This window comes from Mus musculus, chromosome 19 (assembly GCF_000001635.26).
Source record: "Mus musculus strain C57BL/6J chromosome 19, GRCm38.p6 C57BL/6J".
NCBI classification, from domain to species: domain Eukaryota; kingdom Metazoa; phylum Chordata; class Mammalia; order Rodentia; family Muridae; genus Mus; species Mus musculus.
In genome coordinates, this window is record NC_000085.6 from 53,205,341 (window position 1) to 53,223,878 (window position 18,538).

At 42.1% G+C, this 18,538-nt stretch overlaps 1 protein-coding gene and 1 long non-coding RNA gene across 13 annotated transcripts in view; one reads left to right on the forward strand and one right to left on the reverse strand.

Annotated features, from left to right (window-relative positions):
• Window positions 1–18,538, forward strand: part of Add3 (adducin 3 (gamma)) — a 106,884-nt gene that overhangs the window by 64,898 nt on the left and 23,448 nt on the right. For all 12 annotated transcript variants that reach the window (NM_001164099.2, NM_001164101.2, XM_030250961.1 and 9 more), the window contains one exon: window positions 11,461–11,675. In NM_001164099.2, coding sequence (NP_001157571.1) covers window positions 11,481–11,675 — 195 coding nt within the window. In that variant the 5' untranslated portion in view covers window positions 11,461–11,480. The remainder of the gene's footprint in view (window positions 1–11,460; window positions 11,676–18,538) is intronic.
• On the reverse strand, window positions 1,975–3,455 carry Gm52402. Its single transcript, XR_003952924.1, has 3 exons — window positions 3,396–3,455; window positions 2,477–2,578; window positions 1,975–2,037 (listed from the first exon to the last, which is right to left on the reverse strand). It is a non-coding gene; the product is annotated as a predicted gene, 52402 (long non-coding RNA).

Here is an 18,538-nt window from a genome sequence, read left to right on the forward strand (position 1 = left end):
AGGAGAGAGGCGGGGCAAGAGGGCAAGAGCGAGGGAGGCAAGAGGAAGAGGAGGAAGAGGGCAAGAGAGAGGGAGGCAAGAGGAAGAGGGGGAAGAGGGCAAGAGCGAGGGAGGCAAGAGGAAGAGGGGGAAGAGGGCAAGAGAGAGGGAGGCAAGAGAGAAGAGGAGGAAGAGGGCAAGATCGAGGGAGGCAAGAGGAAGAGGAGGAAGAGATGCTTCAAGGACAGAGAAATATTCTCTGTGGTGGCCGCAGTACCACTCCTCTGCTTAGAGAACACTGGTTTACTTTCTGATATCAGAAGTTACTTAGTAAAGATTTTAGTTAACTTGAGAAAAACAGAGACCATCTTACTGTATTAGGCCCATAAAAACGATCAAAATTTAAAGTATAGTTTATGTTGCATATATATTGTTCTCACAATGTCACGTGGTTTCTAAAATGTGAGTCCAAACCATTCTAAGCTGGGAATTGCCTGTTTCCTAAGGAATATCAAACTTCAGCTTTAGGCCTGGCAAGATGACTCAGCAAATAAAAGGTTTGTTAAACAAAGCTGTCAACCTGAGTTAGATCATAGAGCCCATCACAGAGGAGAGGCCTCCTGAGGTTGTCGTCTGACTTCTGCAGGCGCACCTGGGCACACACATCCACACATCCACACACACAAATAAGTCATAAGGTGGAAACTTGACATCTAAAGGATTGAATTTTGGCAAATAAAGATTTTGAAAAAGTACAAATGTGAAACAAATTTCTGGGGCCAATCAGGAATCTCTTTTATGGACTTCCCTTAAAGCCCTCGTCAGGCTTCTGGGCTCCCTTAAAAAGCATCGTCAGGCTTCTATCCTGGCTGGTTATGACCAAAGAATACTGCGAAGTAATTTCTAGGCACTATTCTCTGGATTTAATGTGTCACACATCCTGGCTCAGCACGGAATTTCCAAGAAGAAAGCAGATCAGGCTATGATTCTGTGGGTCTTCTTACTGCCCAGTTACAAAGGCTGGAAGATCTGTTCAAATCAGACCCTTTGTAGTAAAAATCTGTTGACTTTTTTTTCACCAGCAGGATTTTACCAGCTGTGGTAAAGAAAGCCAAATCTCCAGCTGAGATCCCTGAAATAGAGCAAAGGCTTTGTTAAATGTTTGTGTGTATTTTACTTCACTTTTGTTTTATTTTTAATATTTGTGTACATGTGTGCTTGTGCATATGTGAGCGTAAGTGCCTGCAGAGGCCAGAGGGTCCCTGGAGCTGGAATAAAGAGGCAGTTGTGAGCCTCCCAGTGGGTGCTGGAGCTAGAACTCAGGTCCTCTGCAGGCGTAGTATGCTCCAGACGGCTGACCATCGCTCCAGCCCCTTCCTCCCCTTTTTTTTAAATTGGATATTTTCTTTATTTACATTTCAAATGTTATCCCCTTTCCTGGTCCCCCACCCCTGAGACCCCTTATCCCATCCTCTGTTCCCCTGCTTCTATGAGGGTGTTAGCCCACCTACCCACCCAACTCCTGCCTCCCTGCCCTGGAATTCCCCTACACTGGGGCATCTATCGAGGAATCACAGGACCAAGGACCTCTCCTCACATTGATGCCCAATAAGGGCATCCTCTGCTACATATAAGTCTGGAGTCATGGGTCGCTCCATGTGTACTCTTTGGTTGGTGGTTTAGTCCCAGGGAGCTCTGGGGGCTCTGGTTGGTTGATATTGTTCTTCCTATGGAGTGCAAACCCCTTCAGCTCCTTCAGCCCTTTCTCTAACTCCTCCATCTGGGACCCTGTGCTCAGTGCAATGGTTGGCTGCATATCCGCTCTGTATTTGAAGTAAGGCACTTTGTTTCATTTCCCCATCTGCAGGCCTCTCCTATCCCCACTGATCACAGTGATCCCCCTAGGAAGAGACACAGAAGTGTGGTATATGGCAACAGTTCAGTTCTCTAGACTTTGGGGTAAAAGTTTCCTTGACAAACGCAACTCACTTTTAATGATGTGCCTTGTAGGATGTATTTCTTCAGATTGAAGAGAATTGGAAATTTTTTTCAGTATACCTATAATACAAGAATTTGGGAGATGAAGGCAGGAAGCCCAAATGTTCATGGCCAAAACAAAACAACAAACAAACAAGCAAACAAAACAAAAACACACACAAAACAAAAAACCAAAATATTTTTAGCTTAATAAATAGAAAGTGGGAATTGGGGGAGGTTTTCTGTATCACTTGTATTTTTAATACTCATTTAAATTTTTTCTGAGTCTGGATGATGTGCCGTAATACTTAGGAATGAACTTGACCACTTAGGAATGAACTTGACCTCAAAATTAACTTATGAAAATGTTAAAAGCAAGTAGTTTTGATTTTTTTGAAACTCAGTCCTGTACAAAGAATGAAGTAGACTTAAGCTCACGATGGATGGGGGAGCTGGTCCTTGTCCCCAGGAGGACCAAGTGGGAATGAGCCAACTATCTGAGGGATTGCTAGCGACTAACCTGTGAGCGCTGAGTCTTTCCTGAACCCCGGATCTGCAACGAGTGCTCACCTCATAACCCCTCACTTCTCGTGGAGGTCATGTTCTGGATTGTTTCCTGGATCTAGGAGACGCAGTGACAGAACTAACCTGTGAGGGCCACACTCATGTCACCAGTCCTCTCTTTCACCTTGCTCATCTGGTCTTCGAGCCATATAATCTCTTCCCTGACTTTCCTCATTTGACACAGTCAGGCACTATAGGTCAGGTGTGTCTGGAATTTATTGTGACCTAAGCTGACCTTGAACTCAAGTGCTGGAAATACAGGCATTATAAGCCAATTTTTCCTCTATTTCTTTTCTTTTTCCTTTTTCTTTATTTTTGTGTGTTTGGTTGATTGGTTGGTTGTTATTGTTTCTCCTCTTGTAAACCAGGCTGGCTTTATGCTCCCCACCCTCCTCCGTCTGTCTCCTGAGCACTAGGAATGTCTGTCACCTGCCTGCCTGGCTTTCTCAGTGTCCCGGCCTTGTGCATTTGCTGTGCTGTACTTAACGCTTTAGATCCTATCCTTTCCTTCCTTCCTTCCTTCCTTCCTTCCTTCCTTCCTTCCTTTCTTTTCTTTTTTTCTTTTTTTCTTTTTTTCAAGACAGGGTTTCTCTGTGTAGCCCTGGCTGTCCTGGAACTCACTCTGTAGACCAGGCTGGCCTCAAACTCAGAAATCCGCCTGCCTCTGCCTCCCAAGTGCTGGGATTAAAGGCATGCGCCACCACGCCCGGCCAACGCTTTAGATCCTAACATAGTCTTTTCCGAGCTTGTTTGATGGTAAAGCTTCATGCTTTCAAACTAACGCTTACTTAGTTTTAGAGGTAAAATGAAAATTTCACATTTTGCTGATAGCCTATAAATGATACATAGCAGCTATGTATGCAGTTGACACCTACAACTTCCAGAACACTCAGCAGCGTTTGTGTCGTGCTCTGCACCTCTCCTCTAAAGGCTCCTCACCCCGAATACTTTTTTCTTTTTGCTTAGAATTCAGAATTGTACGGCATATACTTCCGTCCTTTATGACACCGTTTATAGTTGCTGCATTGCACTCCTTAATCCCCCATCTCCTAATAGTGTCTGTCCGTGGAAAGCTTGTTCTCATGCTTTATTGAACAGTAACAGATTTGCAAGTAATATATTAACATATATAAGGTGTGTGGCTATGAGGAAGTGCAGGGTGTGGCGGGAGAGCCACAGGGGAACTGAGAGCTCCAGAGGGACTGAGCATGCTCTTGCAGGCTGTGTATGTGTAAGCACATCCGTGTTAATACCTCTTCACTTGTCATGCAATCTGGAAAAAACAAATTTGGGCTAATTCTCTAGTTGGTTTTTGCTTCTAATTTTTTAAAGACTTTAAGTGAAACGGCATAATAATAAAATGTTAATGGGTACTTCCATATCTTTAATAACTCAGCACTTTCAGTATTTAGATCAAACCATTACATAATTACCTCACTTCTACATCTGTTTGTACATACTAAATTGATAGAACGATAAGGCCAGCCATGAACTACTGCACTGTAGCCCTTCCTTTTAACATTATTCATGTGCCTATAGCATTTATTAGTATAAACAAGCATGGTGTGATAGCCCTTTTCACTTAAATTTCATTGAAGAAGTAAATTTAGACCATGGAATAACATGAAAGTGACATGTGGTACTCATAAATGTCATTGCTATGATTTTGTACCTTGAGCATTGTACTTTAAAAAAAAATCACCACCTTGAAGTATGGTTTGGTATCATCTGCAAAATGTGACCTTTAAATCCAACACAGTCCAAGAGAACTGGCATAGTAACAACAGCCACTATAGCAATAAGGTGTAGTGTGTTGTCAGATAATTAAATTTTCCTCTTTGGGGGATGGAGAAAGTGCCCTCTGCACTATCTGATGCCAGGTTTACTTGTTTCCATTCTCCTTAACCACATGTTCTGATCATTTTCTCGAATCTACTGACTGCTGTGTCAGTTGTATATCAAACTGTGTCTAGCAGATGGAAGCAACTCAAACCTAAAGTCAGTTAAGGATATGGCTTGTCACAGTTTGTGCAGGGTCTAAGTTGTTTTCTACAACTTCAAATCTCCTCATGATCCATAGGAACCGTCAGAAGAGCTAACATAATAAACAGCACTTGTTTCTTAACCAAGTGCTGCTTTGAAGTCTTGACGCGTTTGATTATTATTCCAAGTGTGGGACAGCAGGCTGAGACTTGAAAGCTTGAAGGCACAGCATTTATCCTTACTGGAAAACAGTTAAAACTACCAAGAATTTGAAGTTTGGAAAGGTGATTTCTAAGTAGTTGTTTTGTTTAAATTGTTTATAGTGTAGGTGTCCGATGAGCAGGTTAATCGGGAGTTATAACTGCAGCCAGTGCCTGCTGCTGTGGTGACTGTACCCACAGGCCCCACTCCAGCTTTGCAAGACGGTCAGGAACTTCTCTAGTGAGATTTTTAAGATAATAATTTTATAGGGATATAAATTATACATCATATACTTTTCCTATTCAACGTGTATGGTTGGTGGGTTCTTTGTTGTTTTGAAGCAGGCTCTTAGGTAGCCCAGCCTAACCTGGAACTTGCTAGGTAGCCAAGGATGACCTTGAACTTTTGACCCTCCTGCCTTCACCTCCCAAGTCCTAGGATTATAGGCTTGTACCACCACTCTTGGTTTATATGATGCTGGCTATCAGCCCAGGGTTTTATGCATCCTAGGCAAACACTGCCAGCTGAGCTATACCCCAGCATGGTTTTTCATGTTGTCACAGAATTGTATGGTTATCATTATAGTTATTTTAACATTTCATCATTTTTTATATAAAAAAAAAATCTTACTAGAAGCTACCCCCTGTTTTCTCCCAATCTTAAACAACCAATAATCTGGATTCTGCCTCTGCAGGCCTGCCTGTTCTAAACATTCCATGTAAGTGTGTGGTCTATGATAACAACTGGCTTCTTTTACCTTTCATAGTGTTTCAAGATTCAGCCTGTTGTAGAATGGCCGTACTCCATTTTTATGTTTGTTTTGTGGCTGGGGATGGTGTGTGTGACATCTATGGGCCTATGTGCATGGATATATGTGTTTATGCAGAAGCCAGAGAAGGCTATTGAATGGCTGTTCTTTCACTGTCTTACTCCCTGGAGGCAGGGACCTTTAATGAATCTGGAGCTAGGCTGGTGGCCAGCAAGCCCAGTGATTCAGTCATGGAATCCAGCTCATGTTAACCTCTAACCTCCACATGCACACATGTGTATGCAGCAGCACACACCCATGCACACCTGAACCTAACCACACACACACACACACACACACACACACACACAGGGAAAGATGAAGTTGCATCTTCTTTCCTACCTCGCACACACTCCTCAGTCTTCTGCGTAACTTACTGCACACGCGGTACATAGATCTTTCTTCTCCGTTTCTTCACTGACTGTAACATCGAAACCTATGGCACAACGCACTACTAGACCAGTAGTCAGTGTAGTTAGTATCTCTTTAAGAAGCAGGGAGAAAGACATTAACATAGAAAATATCAGAATGACCATCAAAATACCAGGTTATTAACTTATTTCATTATATATCCTAATGTTTTTATGTGAATACAGCAGAAAATGTTTTTTTTTAATTGTAGATTACTATTTTTCAAAGGATCTGAAAGCCACCATTTTAGAATATCACTTCTGTGTCCTATCCTATTCCGTTAACATTCATGTGCATTGGTTCTATGTGGAGACTTTTTAAAGTAGAGTTTTATTTGCTCTCAATGCCCTCGCCCCAGCCCCAGCCCCAGCCCCAGCCCCAGCCCCAGCCCCAGCCCCAGCCCCAGCCCCAGCCCCAGCCCCAGCCCCAGCCCCAGCCCCAGAGCTATGGGTCAACTACAGAGCCTTGTGCTGCTAGGCAAGTGCTCCACCACTAAGCTAAGTCCCCATCCCCTTAATAATACCTTTATAAATCTTTCATTAGACTCGTGTTTGTGTGCATGTATGGAGGTCAGAGGTCAAATCTCAGGAGTTCTTTTTCAAGATAAGGTGTCTTTGCAATGGAGTCATTTCACTGGCCACATTCCTAGTGTCTTTATTTCTAATCTGAACAGCCAAAGACTGTACTAGAGGAAAACCCACAGGGCTGACAAGTTTATAGTGTTAACCGGAAGTCTTTGCATTTTATCTTAAAAGTTATACTTTTTCAGCTGACAGAGCTCTGTTCAAAGATATGATATTAGTTTGCACAGTTTACACTCGTTTTTATACTATTTTTAAGTTCAGGTGTGAGTTACTGGTAGGTACTAAAAGCATGCCTGGATAGATGTGTATGGTATTTTTAAAAGGTGTGGTCAGCTTTAAAAAGAAGGTACCGTGGAGCTAAAAATTATCTATTTGCATTCCTCAGCCCCGTGGCTGGCACAAACAGGAGAGTCTCTTTGTCTGTAGTCCAGTGCTCTGTAGTAGGTAGGCTGCTTTTTGATTGGAAAGAACACATAGAAACTTTCAGAATTCATTTCAAAGTGTTTTAGGCTAATAGTTGGCTGAAATTCCTAGCCCATTTCTTCCCATGGCATTTAGCTCTGTGAAAGGTCTCACGGAGAGCAGTCGTACTTAAACTGCTCTGCCTGCCTGCCGAGCAGGTTCCTCTCAAGCTCACTCTGAGGTTAGTATTTCCCCTGTGCGTCTTTTGGTGTGCCTCTTGACTGGTACTAAGATCTAAACACTAGCTACTAAATAAATGCCTATTTTCCCAAATACTAAATTTCATTTTGTGTCCCAGAGGGCTTCGTATTAACTTTGGTTAGCTTAGGAAAAGTGCTCTTATAACCACATTTTATATCCCACAACTCCTTGAATCACCATGAGAAGGATTTGTGGTACTGTATTCCAGGTATAAAAATCCATGCATTTTTATTCAGGTGCAATTTAGTTACATTGGTTACACTGTTTCAAAATGCTTTCTGGTACTGAAAATGTCTGAAGATAGGGATAGAATAAGCTTTACCCTCTGCAGGGTTGATCATAAACTTACATCACTGGAAATGGGAAGTATTTTTTCTACTCTTACAGAATATTAAGTTTATTAGCATTAAACTTTAAAATTAAAAATTCAGACAATTAGAGCTGCACGTGCAGTTATAAGAACAGCAGGGATGCTGTGTGCCCTTCATATAGTTTCCCCATTAATGTCATCTTATAAAACTTAAATGGGATGGGGGATGGGAAGACAAGATAAGGAGGGAGTCTAGAGAGAGAACACTAGAGATCTTTGAAAACAGCCCATGGAACAAGGCATATCTACTATTGTAGAAGCTTCCTAAAAACATATACATCTGCATCTGTAATTCACTTATAATAGGAAGTACCCTATAACAGTGGGTGGGAGGAAGTGCCTCTCTCAGGCACTGCAGGCTAAGTTTTAGCCCTGTACTAGGAATGGGTTATATCTCTTTGAGTTGTTGGTTCAGTAGACTCTAAAAACTTTAGGGGCTATTGCCATCGTCTTGGTAACCCCATAAAACTTGATGATAAGACCCTATTACTGGGCTGGAGAGATGGCTCAGCGGTTAAGAGCACCAACTGCGCTTCCGAAGGTCCTGAGTTCAAATCCCAGCAACCACATGGTAGCTCACAACCATCCATGATGAGATCTGATGCCCTCTTCTGGGGTGTCTGAAGACAGCTACAGTGTACTTACATATACTAAATAATATATCTTTAAAAGAAAAAAGACCCTATTACTGAAAACATAACATACTTGATTCATAGAACTTGGAGAAATCAGACTGGTACCAACTTAGAAGTGTTATCCCGACTGGCTAGCTTTCTTAGTGCTAGAAGATGCTACCAGAGGAGAAAAGGCATCAGTCACACCGAGATGTGAGCCCTGAGAGCTACAGTGCTGTCTTACCTGTCAACACATCTATTATGGGAACACTGGCCACTTTCTGAATGCATTTAAAGCCCTCAGCTCATAAACTCATGCCTGGTATCATAGGCAGGGCGAAGAAACCGTGGCTGGGTTGGTCATGTATGCTAAAGGAAGAACCTATTGCCATATTTCTGTCAAATGGATGTAGAAATATATCCTCTTAACAGAATCCTCTACATTTGTATCTTTATTCCCATGGAATAATATATCTCACAGCCCTCATCAGAGAAGCTAAGTTTTGTAGTAGATGATGGCAGTTGGCACTGAAACCCACAGCCAGTGGAGGAGTAAGACACTGTAGAGTGCTCAGCCCTCAGTGGTGCATCTATAGGACATACCCCTCCCAGGGCTTAGGGATCATTGCGCAGGACGGGTCAGGAAGAATGTAAGCGTCAGAAGCAGAGGATGACTATAGAGAAGCAGTGCTTTCTGGGTACATATAGCTCACATAGGTGAGATGAAGCCACTTACACCCCCAGCATGGATGGAGGAGGTTGTCACTAAGTCTCAGCCCTAGCTACTGAAAGGAAGAGAGTCAGTTTTCTACAGGGATGTGGCCTGTGAGAGGGGACCCTAGCTCCAGTAGATGGCCCTAAATACATGCAAACACTGGCATCATGAAGTAGATTCCATGGACTTTAAGAAAAATGAAATTGGGAGGAAATGATGAAGGGGGAGGAGTGATAGGGAAGGAACTGGAAAGGAGAGAAAGGCATGGACTTGGTGGGAGAACATCTTATGCATGTATGATGTTCTCAGTTAAGACACTTACCTAAAGCTGGCTCACAGTACCCGCTCAGTTGACACTCACCCTCTTCAGGGTTTTCTTGTTTTTGCTCGTGTTCACTTAATGCATATATTGTATCTTAACTCTGTCCTGAGCATAGCGCCCTCTCTCACACATCAACTCTGCTGCTCTCCACCTCAGCCATGTCGCCATTTGAGGGATTTTATGTAAATGAATCATGCACCAGGTAACCACTGCAACCAGCTTTTTTTTATTATTATTATACACAAACCACAGTAATAAGTGCCTTTCTGTGGTAAAAGGCAGCAGCATTGTTGACTTTGGGAATTGTAATTCAGTCAGCATTGTCAAGAATAGACAATTGCTTCCTGATGGTTAGCCACTGTCTGTAAGAGGCCAGTGAGCACAAGCTGAAACCCAGCGAGGCTTCTCATTTCTGAGACGGACAGAGATTGTCCCTAGTGTTTAAACAGCGACATGTGCCCAGCTAAGTGTTATCCAAGTATCAGGAACAATCAAGATCAGTGAGTCCGTTGTTCATGTAACTTCTGAGGCAGGCGTTCTCCTTGACTTCTGTGGAGATGAAGTGCTGTCTGTCTGAGTGATGTAGTTAGTCTCGCAACTGTCACAATTTTGACACTCTCTTGGGAAATTATTGGATCATTTGAAAAACCTAGTCCTGTGTCTTTCATCCACCAGGAAGTTATACCTGCTAAGGAATGGAAGATCCTTGGATTGGGCAAAAGTTTGGTCTGACATAAAGCCTGCCTCAGGGAGGCCCACCATGCACCTCACCGGCAGTGCTCAGTGCTTTATTTACCTCAGGGGAGGCCCACCATGCACTTCACCTCAGTGCTCAGTGCTTTATTTACCCCGGGGTGCTTTGATCATTGCTTCCTTTAAAAGCTCAGTTTGCCCAAGAAAACAAGCACAACCAATAACAAGAGGAAGAGGAGGAGGCATAGGCCAACCTGTTATCCCCTAAGTTGCTAAATATTGGTCAGCTTGGAAGGTCCCACAGATGACACAGGACAGATGGCATCTTTCCCCATGGTTGGGCCTGTACCACACACAGGTGTGGGTGATATCCCGGCTCTCTACCCTGCCTGGAGTAGGGTGCTTAGCTGTTTCCTCTTCTGATATGAAGACCTGCCAACTCCCCTGCTCCTGGCCTCCAGGTGTAGCATACAAACATGCATACTGTCTCCCTGGGGAGACAGTAGATCACATGAAGATGCACATATATAGGCTTAAAATCAAAATAGGACAAAGAAGATGTCTCAACTACGTGATGATGACTTTTTTTTACCTGAATTTTACCAGGGTCTTGGTCAAATTATAAAAATTTGTTTTCCTCCTCAAATCCAAATGAGTTGACCTTAGACTACATTTTAAGTTAAATTAGTTTTATTTTTAAATATTTAATTTTGTTTTTAACTGTGTATTTGTGTGTGTGTGTGTGTGTGTGTGTGTGTGTGCATGTATGGGCATGTACTGGACAGGGCTTGTGTTTTGTGGGTCTTTGGATCCCTGGAGCTTTTGTTAGAGATATTTATGAGCTATTTGAGGTGGGTACTAGGAACCAAACCTGAGTCCTCTGCAAGAGCAATACCTGTTCTTAATCACTGCGCTATTTCTCCAGTCCCTTAAATTAATTTAAAATAAGTAACATTATATATTTTGTTTAAAAAATTCAGTATTTAGACATGAATTTTCATTAGCTCTGAAAATAGTAATTTCTAACAGCATTATAATCTAAGTTTTATTTTCTTTTGTGGTTGTTAAAAAATGTTTTTCTACATAAAAAACTTTTCTAATATGTTTGGAGAAGCTGCCTTCTTAAATTTTCTAAGAGCTGGGAGGGAGTCACGCCCAGGGCCACGAGTGCACTAGGGCAATTCTCTCCAACCCTTGGGCTCCATCAAGCGACCTTTCTCCATGATGCTGCTTTTTCATTTCTTCTTCTTTTTTTTTAGATTTTACTTTAATTTTATGTATATGGGTGTTTTGCCTGCATGTATGCACCACATCTGTGCCTGGTACAGAGGCCAAAGAGGCTCCTCTGGGACCGAAGTAACAGACAGTTGAGAACCTCTGTGTGGGTTCTAAGAATTGAGCCCAGCTCCTCTACAAGCGCAGCCAGTGTTCTCAACCACTGAGCCATCTCTCCAGTCCCGAAGCTGCTTTTAAAAGAAAGTTTGTTTGCTAGAGTTTAAAAGTTGTACTTGGCTCCTGTAGAGTGAATTCACCAAGGCGTTGTAGTGAGTGTCCCCTGTCTGTGCTTGCTTTGTAGAGAGGAAGACGACTGGAGACATGAGTTCCGACACCAGCCCAGCTGTGGTTACCACGCCTCCTCCTCCCAGCATGCCTCACAAAGAGAGGTATTTTGACCGAATCAATGAAAGTGATCCGGAATACCTTCGAGAGAGGAACATGTCTCCTGATCTACGACAGGACTTCAATATGATGGAGCAGAGGAAGCGAGTCACTCAGATCCTGCAGAGCCCTGTGAGTTGCAGAGCTCTCAGCCGTTCTTCCTCCTTGGGGCCCTTGCTCTGATGTAATGGAGCAGTAAGGAAGGGCTGGGGAGACAGTGCACTTACAGTGTGCTTACAGGAGGAGCAGACTCACGCATAAACGCATGTCCGGAACTCTAACAGCAGCACGCGGGCATTTCAGCAGTGTACATTCTCTTTGTATGTTTCTGGGTGTAATTTCATCTAAAGCAGGACCGATGGTTCTACTGAGAGTTTGGGGAGACAGTTTGATAAGACATTATCTGAGTAGAGAGGCAAGCACACTCACGTCATGCCAGCAAGCTAGGTGTGTTGATGACGTCATTCTGTGTCCCTTTGGGCACCTTACCTTGTCATCCATAAGAGAATAGAAAGACTTCAGGATGCTGAGAACTTGTGTGCTTTGGTAGCCTTTTCTTAACTCATGCAGGCACATCCACATTAGCTAGGCCAACAGCAGCAGAAGACTCTGTCAGCACAGTAGCTGACTTAAGTCATAGTGAAGTGACTTGTTACATCCCTTCAGCGCTTTAGTGCAGGGGTTCTCACCTTACGGAACGCTGTGGCGCTTTCATACAGTTCTTTATGTTGTGGTGACCCCAACCAAAAAATTAATTTTGTTGCTACTTCATAACTGTGATCTTGCTACTGTCATGAGTCATAATGTAAGTACCTATGTTTTCCAGTACTCTTAGGCAACCCCTGTGAACCCAAAGAGTCACAACCTACAGATTGAGAGCCACTGCCTTAGTGGGATTTCACAGGTCACATAAAGCGATGGGAAATGAGAGAATCGCTGGATTGGAGAAGCAAAGTGGATTTATAAGTTCACGCATGATGAAGATCCCAGGGCTGGCTCCTAAGGCAGAGAGTTAGCACTCTTAGGCACATGGTATCTAGGTTAGGATTATATCAGGTTTCCAGTGTAGCTGCTAAAATAAGCACAGGCCATCCAGGCTGCCCAGTGTGGCCATCCAGGCTGCCCAGTGTGGCCTGGTAAATCATTTTGTTATGTGCCCTTGTGAATTTAATCACAGGAGTTGAGTCCAATGCCGAAGGGGAATTCCACTCCGAGTAATTTTCCCTTACCAGCGGCCTTGATGAAAGCATTGAACGACACGTTACAAAGCAGTGCGAGTTTTGAAGGATTTCTTAAGTGCAGTGCCAGTTTAAAAGACGCCTTTCAAATAGAGCAGACACAAACCAGAGTGATGATGACGACGGAGCGCATGCGCTGGGCCTTGCTGTACTCAAGCCTAAAGAACCCATGGCTATGAGCTCACTTAACACCCAAATGATTCTTGTAACCTACACTGTAAAGTAATTGAAAGAATGAAATCAAGACCACATTTTGTTCAGAACTGTAGAATAAGGATAAATGCCCCAGAGGACCAGTCAGTGAAAATGGAAAAAGTGCCGGCTACATCTATATGCCAGGTTCTTCAGTTTTCTAGTATTCTTCCATTAAAGACATCATAGCTTTGAGAATATTTTTATTTTTATTATTTATATATATATATATATATATATATATATATATATATATATATATATATGTATGTATGTATACACACACACACACACATATATATATATATATATATATATATATATAATTTCCTTTTTATCTATTTTTTGGTTTTTGGGGGGGTTTTTGTTTTGTTTGTTTTGTTTTGGTGACAAGCTTTCTCTGTGTAGCCCTGGCTATCTTGGAACTCACTGTAGACCAGGTGACCTTGAAATCCTGCCTCTTAAATGCCAGGATTAAAGGTATGCACTACCTCTGCCAGGCATCTATTTCCATTTTTAACAAATTAAAAGAATTTTATTTATGTCCTAGAGAACCTAAATAATGGGAAAAAACAGGCATTTATCTGCTCAAAAGAATAATCAGTTTTTGTTCAGAAAAGAATGAAAAGGCTAGAATTTAAAAATAAATAAATTAAATTAGAATGTTTCCCTCTTAGAGCTTTACCTAATAAATTTTAAATTTTGTTCATGAAAATTTGGAAAAACATTTATAAAGTTTGTATTCCACCATGACTTGTGACAGCAGTTTTCACCTCTCCTTTAAAGGAGCAGTTTTCAACCTATGATTGCGACCTCTTTGGGTATCATATATCAGATATCCTGTATATAATATTAACATCATGATTCATAACAGTAGCAAAATTACAGTTATGAAGCAGCAAAAATGGTTTTATGACTGGGAGTCACCTTGAGGTAAGGAACTGTGGTATGGGGAGACAGCAGGGGAAGGCTGAGAGCACGGGAAGGCTGAGAGCCCTCCTTTAAAGGGGCAGAGACTTTCCACTAAAGGAAGTGATACATCGGCCTCTCCTAGCTCCCTCTTGCCAGGGAGCAAACCATCCCAACAGCTCACACAGCTACCTCACTTATTACCTCACTGTTTCTGAAAGGCAGGGACTGAGAAGCAGTTTAGCTGAATGGTCGGGGCAGAGCTTCTGCTTTCCTATAAACTGGCGGCTCAGACTCCTACCCAGGCTGCTGTCATCTGGGGGTTTGACCTGGGCCAAAATGAGTCACTTCTGTAGCTCTGCAAAAGACCATAGTTCCCTGTCACACAGACCTTTCTGTAAGGCTGCTTGAGACTCTGTGTGTGTGTGTGTGTGTGTGTGTGTGTGTGTGTGTGTGCCTGCCTCCACCTCCCAAGTGCTGGTACTAACCTTGTTCCTTTTTGTACAATTTTGCAGTGTTTATGTCTCTATAATTTTTTTTAATTTTTCATTGGTCATCTACAAATATTGAAATCTACTCTATTAGACAAATTTATAATCAGTAAAAGCCTAAAGCAAAGCCATTACTAATCTTTGTTTATAAGTAACAGATTATTAAAATTTAAAATCATGTCATTTGAGGAGAAAGCAAATCAGGGAAACTAATAAAAGCAAAATACACTGTTAATTAAACTCGTACTGTGAGTCAGGTACCTGATACAAATGTAGAGCAGTCTCGGACCCTCCAAACAACTCAAAGAAACGTTGACATCCCTACTGTACACATGAATAAATTAAGTTGAATACATTAAGTAATTGGCTGAATGTTTTCAGCTTGGTTAAATGGTGGGCTTGGAATTTTAACCCAGGTGTCATTCCATTGCACTGTAGGCACTGCAGCCTTCCAGACAGGGACGGGTTCCACTCCCAAACCTCTTCTTGTTTTACATCTTCACATTTGTTGCTTAAGCTAATGCTGCCCAGCCCAGGGAGGCACTGTGGGAATATACGAATGTGAATATTTGATTTTTGCATATGCAAATATGGAAATATGCAAAACATAGTCTTTATTCTTTCACCTGAAGTGAAAAAACAAAGACTTGGTCTAAATGTTGTGGGTATAGGGGAAAAAAATAGAATTTGTCTTGTTTTGACTTTTAAGAAAAATATTATTTCTTTCTAGGAATTCCAGTTTTTTTTTTCTTATTTGAAGTATATGTAGTGTACCTCAAACACCCAGCATAAACAGTATTTTAAAATAACATGGAAATTCCTTGTGTCAGATGCTTATTTCTACCATAGAAGAAACGTAATGGTGTGCTTTATGAGAGTAATTGGTCAGAATCAGCACAGTCCTCTGGTCACTTAGGAAGATTACGACGCAAATATTCTTTATAAACTTTATTTGTATGCCAACTTGAAGAAAAGTTATTATTCTAACCTTACCTTCATATAAAGTCACTGCAGGAGGAAGACCATTCAGAAGAAAGTTTGATTTGGGTTATTTTTCCTCAACAAGACCAGTGGTGATCTATTTCCAGGTTAACACATTTCTTAATGGAGAAATTCTAAGGAAGTTAGTATGTTCCTATCTTTCTTTAGGAGAAATGTAATCACATAATTGTAGGGTACCTTGGAAGCGAGTCTGTGCCACACACACACACACACACACACACACACACACATCCACATCCACACACACTTTTCCTCCCTAGTAATTATTATAAAGTATATTGTCCAGAAGTGGATTCCTAGAGTTAGTTCATCTAACGTCTTTAGCACGAATCAGTATTCTGTTACCTAAGTCTCCTAAGGTAGGCATTACTGGTAAATCTGCCTGTGTGTTTGTTTCATTGTTTGTTTATAGCATTAACTAAAATAATTCCATCAGGTCAGATTCTTTTCAAATTGTTCTTTTAGTATATATGCATTTGTGTGTGTGCACGTGCCCGTGTGTGTGTGAGTTCATGTGCACATGTACACAGAAGCCAAAGAAAGGTGCAGTCAGTGAGTATATAAGTATTTGTGTGTGTGCAGGTCCCCGTATGTGTGTGAGTTCATGTGCACACAGAAGCCAAAGACAGCTGCAGACAGTGCTCACTCCCCACCTGGTTTTGGCAGGTAGATTGTGTGTGAGGGGGGAGGAGGTGACCTAGAACTGGCCAAGTAGGCTAATCTGGCTAGCCAGCTATCCCTAGAGCTCCTCCTGTCTCTGTTTCCTTGCAGTAGGATTACAAGCATGTGCCACCACCTGTTTTTGTTGTTGTTTTAATATTCTATTAATTCTCTGAAAATTTTACACATACCCACAAAATAACTTTATCATAATTATCCCACATACCTCCTTCTACCTCTTCTTGATTTTATACCCTCTCCATATACACACACACACACACACATATATATACCCATATGTAATATAATCTGTGTAATATATATATACGCACACACACACACACACACATCAAGTCAGTGTAGGGCCCATCCACTGGAGTACAATCAATCTACCAAGAGCCACACACCAAAGAAAAGAACCTCGTCCCTTCCCTCGGCGCCATCAGCTGTCAGCTGCTCCTTAGCTAGTGACGGTGGCTTTTAGGCCGCTGTCCCCCCATGCTAGAATATTTACAGGGCTGATCTTGTGCAGGTGCCCACAACTGCTGTGCATCCAGAGGCACCACTGTACCCTACCCAGTTCTTTCCAACCTCCGACTCTTCACAGTCTCCCTCCATCCTCTCCCTTGATGTTCCCTGAGTCTTAGGGGAAGAGATGTGATAAAGATGTCCCCTTATGGCTGAGCACTGGACAGACATTTATTTTCTGTACCTTGACCAGGTGTGAGTTTCTGTATTAACAGCCATCTACTGCACATAGACATTTCTCTGATAAGGACTGAAAACTCTATTGAGCTGTAGGTAGAGAGATACATATTTGTAGCACAGTTTGATATTATATTCATTTAGCAAATAGTAGAAGTAGGTCCATCCCTGGGACCTAGGACGTCCATGGTCATGGAATCATGGTAAGATTGACAGTTCTAGGCATGTGTTCCCTTCTGTGGAGCAGCCTTATGTACAATTCATGTTATTATAGCACCTCTGGCATGCACTAAGCTTCTACATAAGTTATGGGATTGAACTCAGGTCTTAATATTTACGTGGCAGACACTTTACGAACCAAGCTTTCTCTCTTACCTCTTTATTTATATGCATATTTTATGAAACTCAGTTTTATAGTTTTGCTCAACAATAAAGGAAAATAAAAGGATGCAAGATTCAGATCAGATCAGCACCGTCAGCATTTCTGATCTGAGCATTATATACTTTAGACTTGTGTTTGCTAAGGGAGCTGTTTAAACTGTCAGCTTTGGAGACAAACTAAGTTTTCAAATAGGATTTTAAGTTGCAACATTTAATTACTTCTTTAAAATCTATAACATGCAATGAAGTTGAAATTTTTTTTAAAGAGAAATAATTGTATCCTAGTGGAGGATAGACAGATTTTATGCAATTATTGCACAGGAGAAATCAAGCCTCCATTTAAGTAACAGACTGACAAGACTGTTTTCTAAATAATAACCCAGTTAATGAACGTTGCCATGCTTTGCTCAAGTCTAGTCTTCCTACCTGAGAAAATGGAAAGTTAGTTTTATGGTAACAGACATAGACTAGACGGAGATCATCAAGAAAATGAAAGGCACATGGTCTAGCCATGAGCTCTCCTGGTATGGCAGCCTCAGGAGTTCAGCTTAGCAGTACAGCTGTAGGACAGGCATCCTGAACAGATAGAAGGAAAGCTAGAGTTCAGACTGGACACAGAAGAGAGCAAATGCCGAGATCTCCCAACTAGGCTGTTTAGGAGGGGACTCCAAGAAGGTTACAAAGACAAGTATCAGATAAAGGGAGGAATCCTTAGAAAGAGGAGTGGTGGGTGCCAGCACTTCCACCTGACAAAGCTGAGTGAGCAGGCAGACAGAAATGTACATTGTAATGAGCGGATGCTGAAGGTTAGATCTGGGTGTTAGGGCATGTGAGTAGGCAGTAAAACCAGGAGAGTTACAGGGCAGCCCTTTGTGCACTTCCTTCATTACTGCTATTTAAATCTGTAAAGTACAACATAATGCGTTGATGTGCAATGTTGTTTTCTATCAGTGTTCAAGACTTACCCCATCCATCATTTAGTAGGACACTCACCTAACTTGCATTCAGTTTCCTCATTGGTAAGCAGGGGAACCGCTTTACACGTGTGCTGTGAAAAGACACAGACGCAGCGGAGGCGTGGGACACACGCCAGCACACAAGTCGGTAAATTGAGGCACAGGATGTTTTTGTGTCGATACCTTGAAGATTATAGTCATAATTTCTTGGACTATACTCTGCTCTTTGAAGGCCTTAAAGACTCTGTCACCCTGATAGCATTCTGGCTTGATTGTACTGTTTCTGGACTGTCACAGCCTCCACACTCTCCAGTCCCTCTTTGATATGCTCGTGTGTAAGGAGGAAAACGCAGTTTATGCTGTGGGTTATGTTGTTGCTGGAGACTTAGCTTGTTCTCCCCCTCTAGAAGCCAGGGTGTGGTGTAAGCTTGCTGCCTGTTTACACGCTGGTGTCTCGTTGG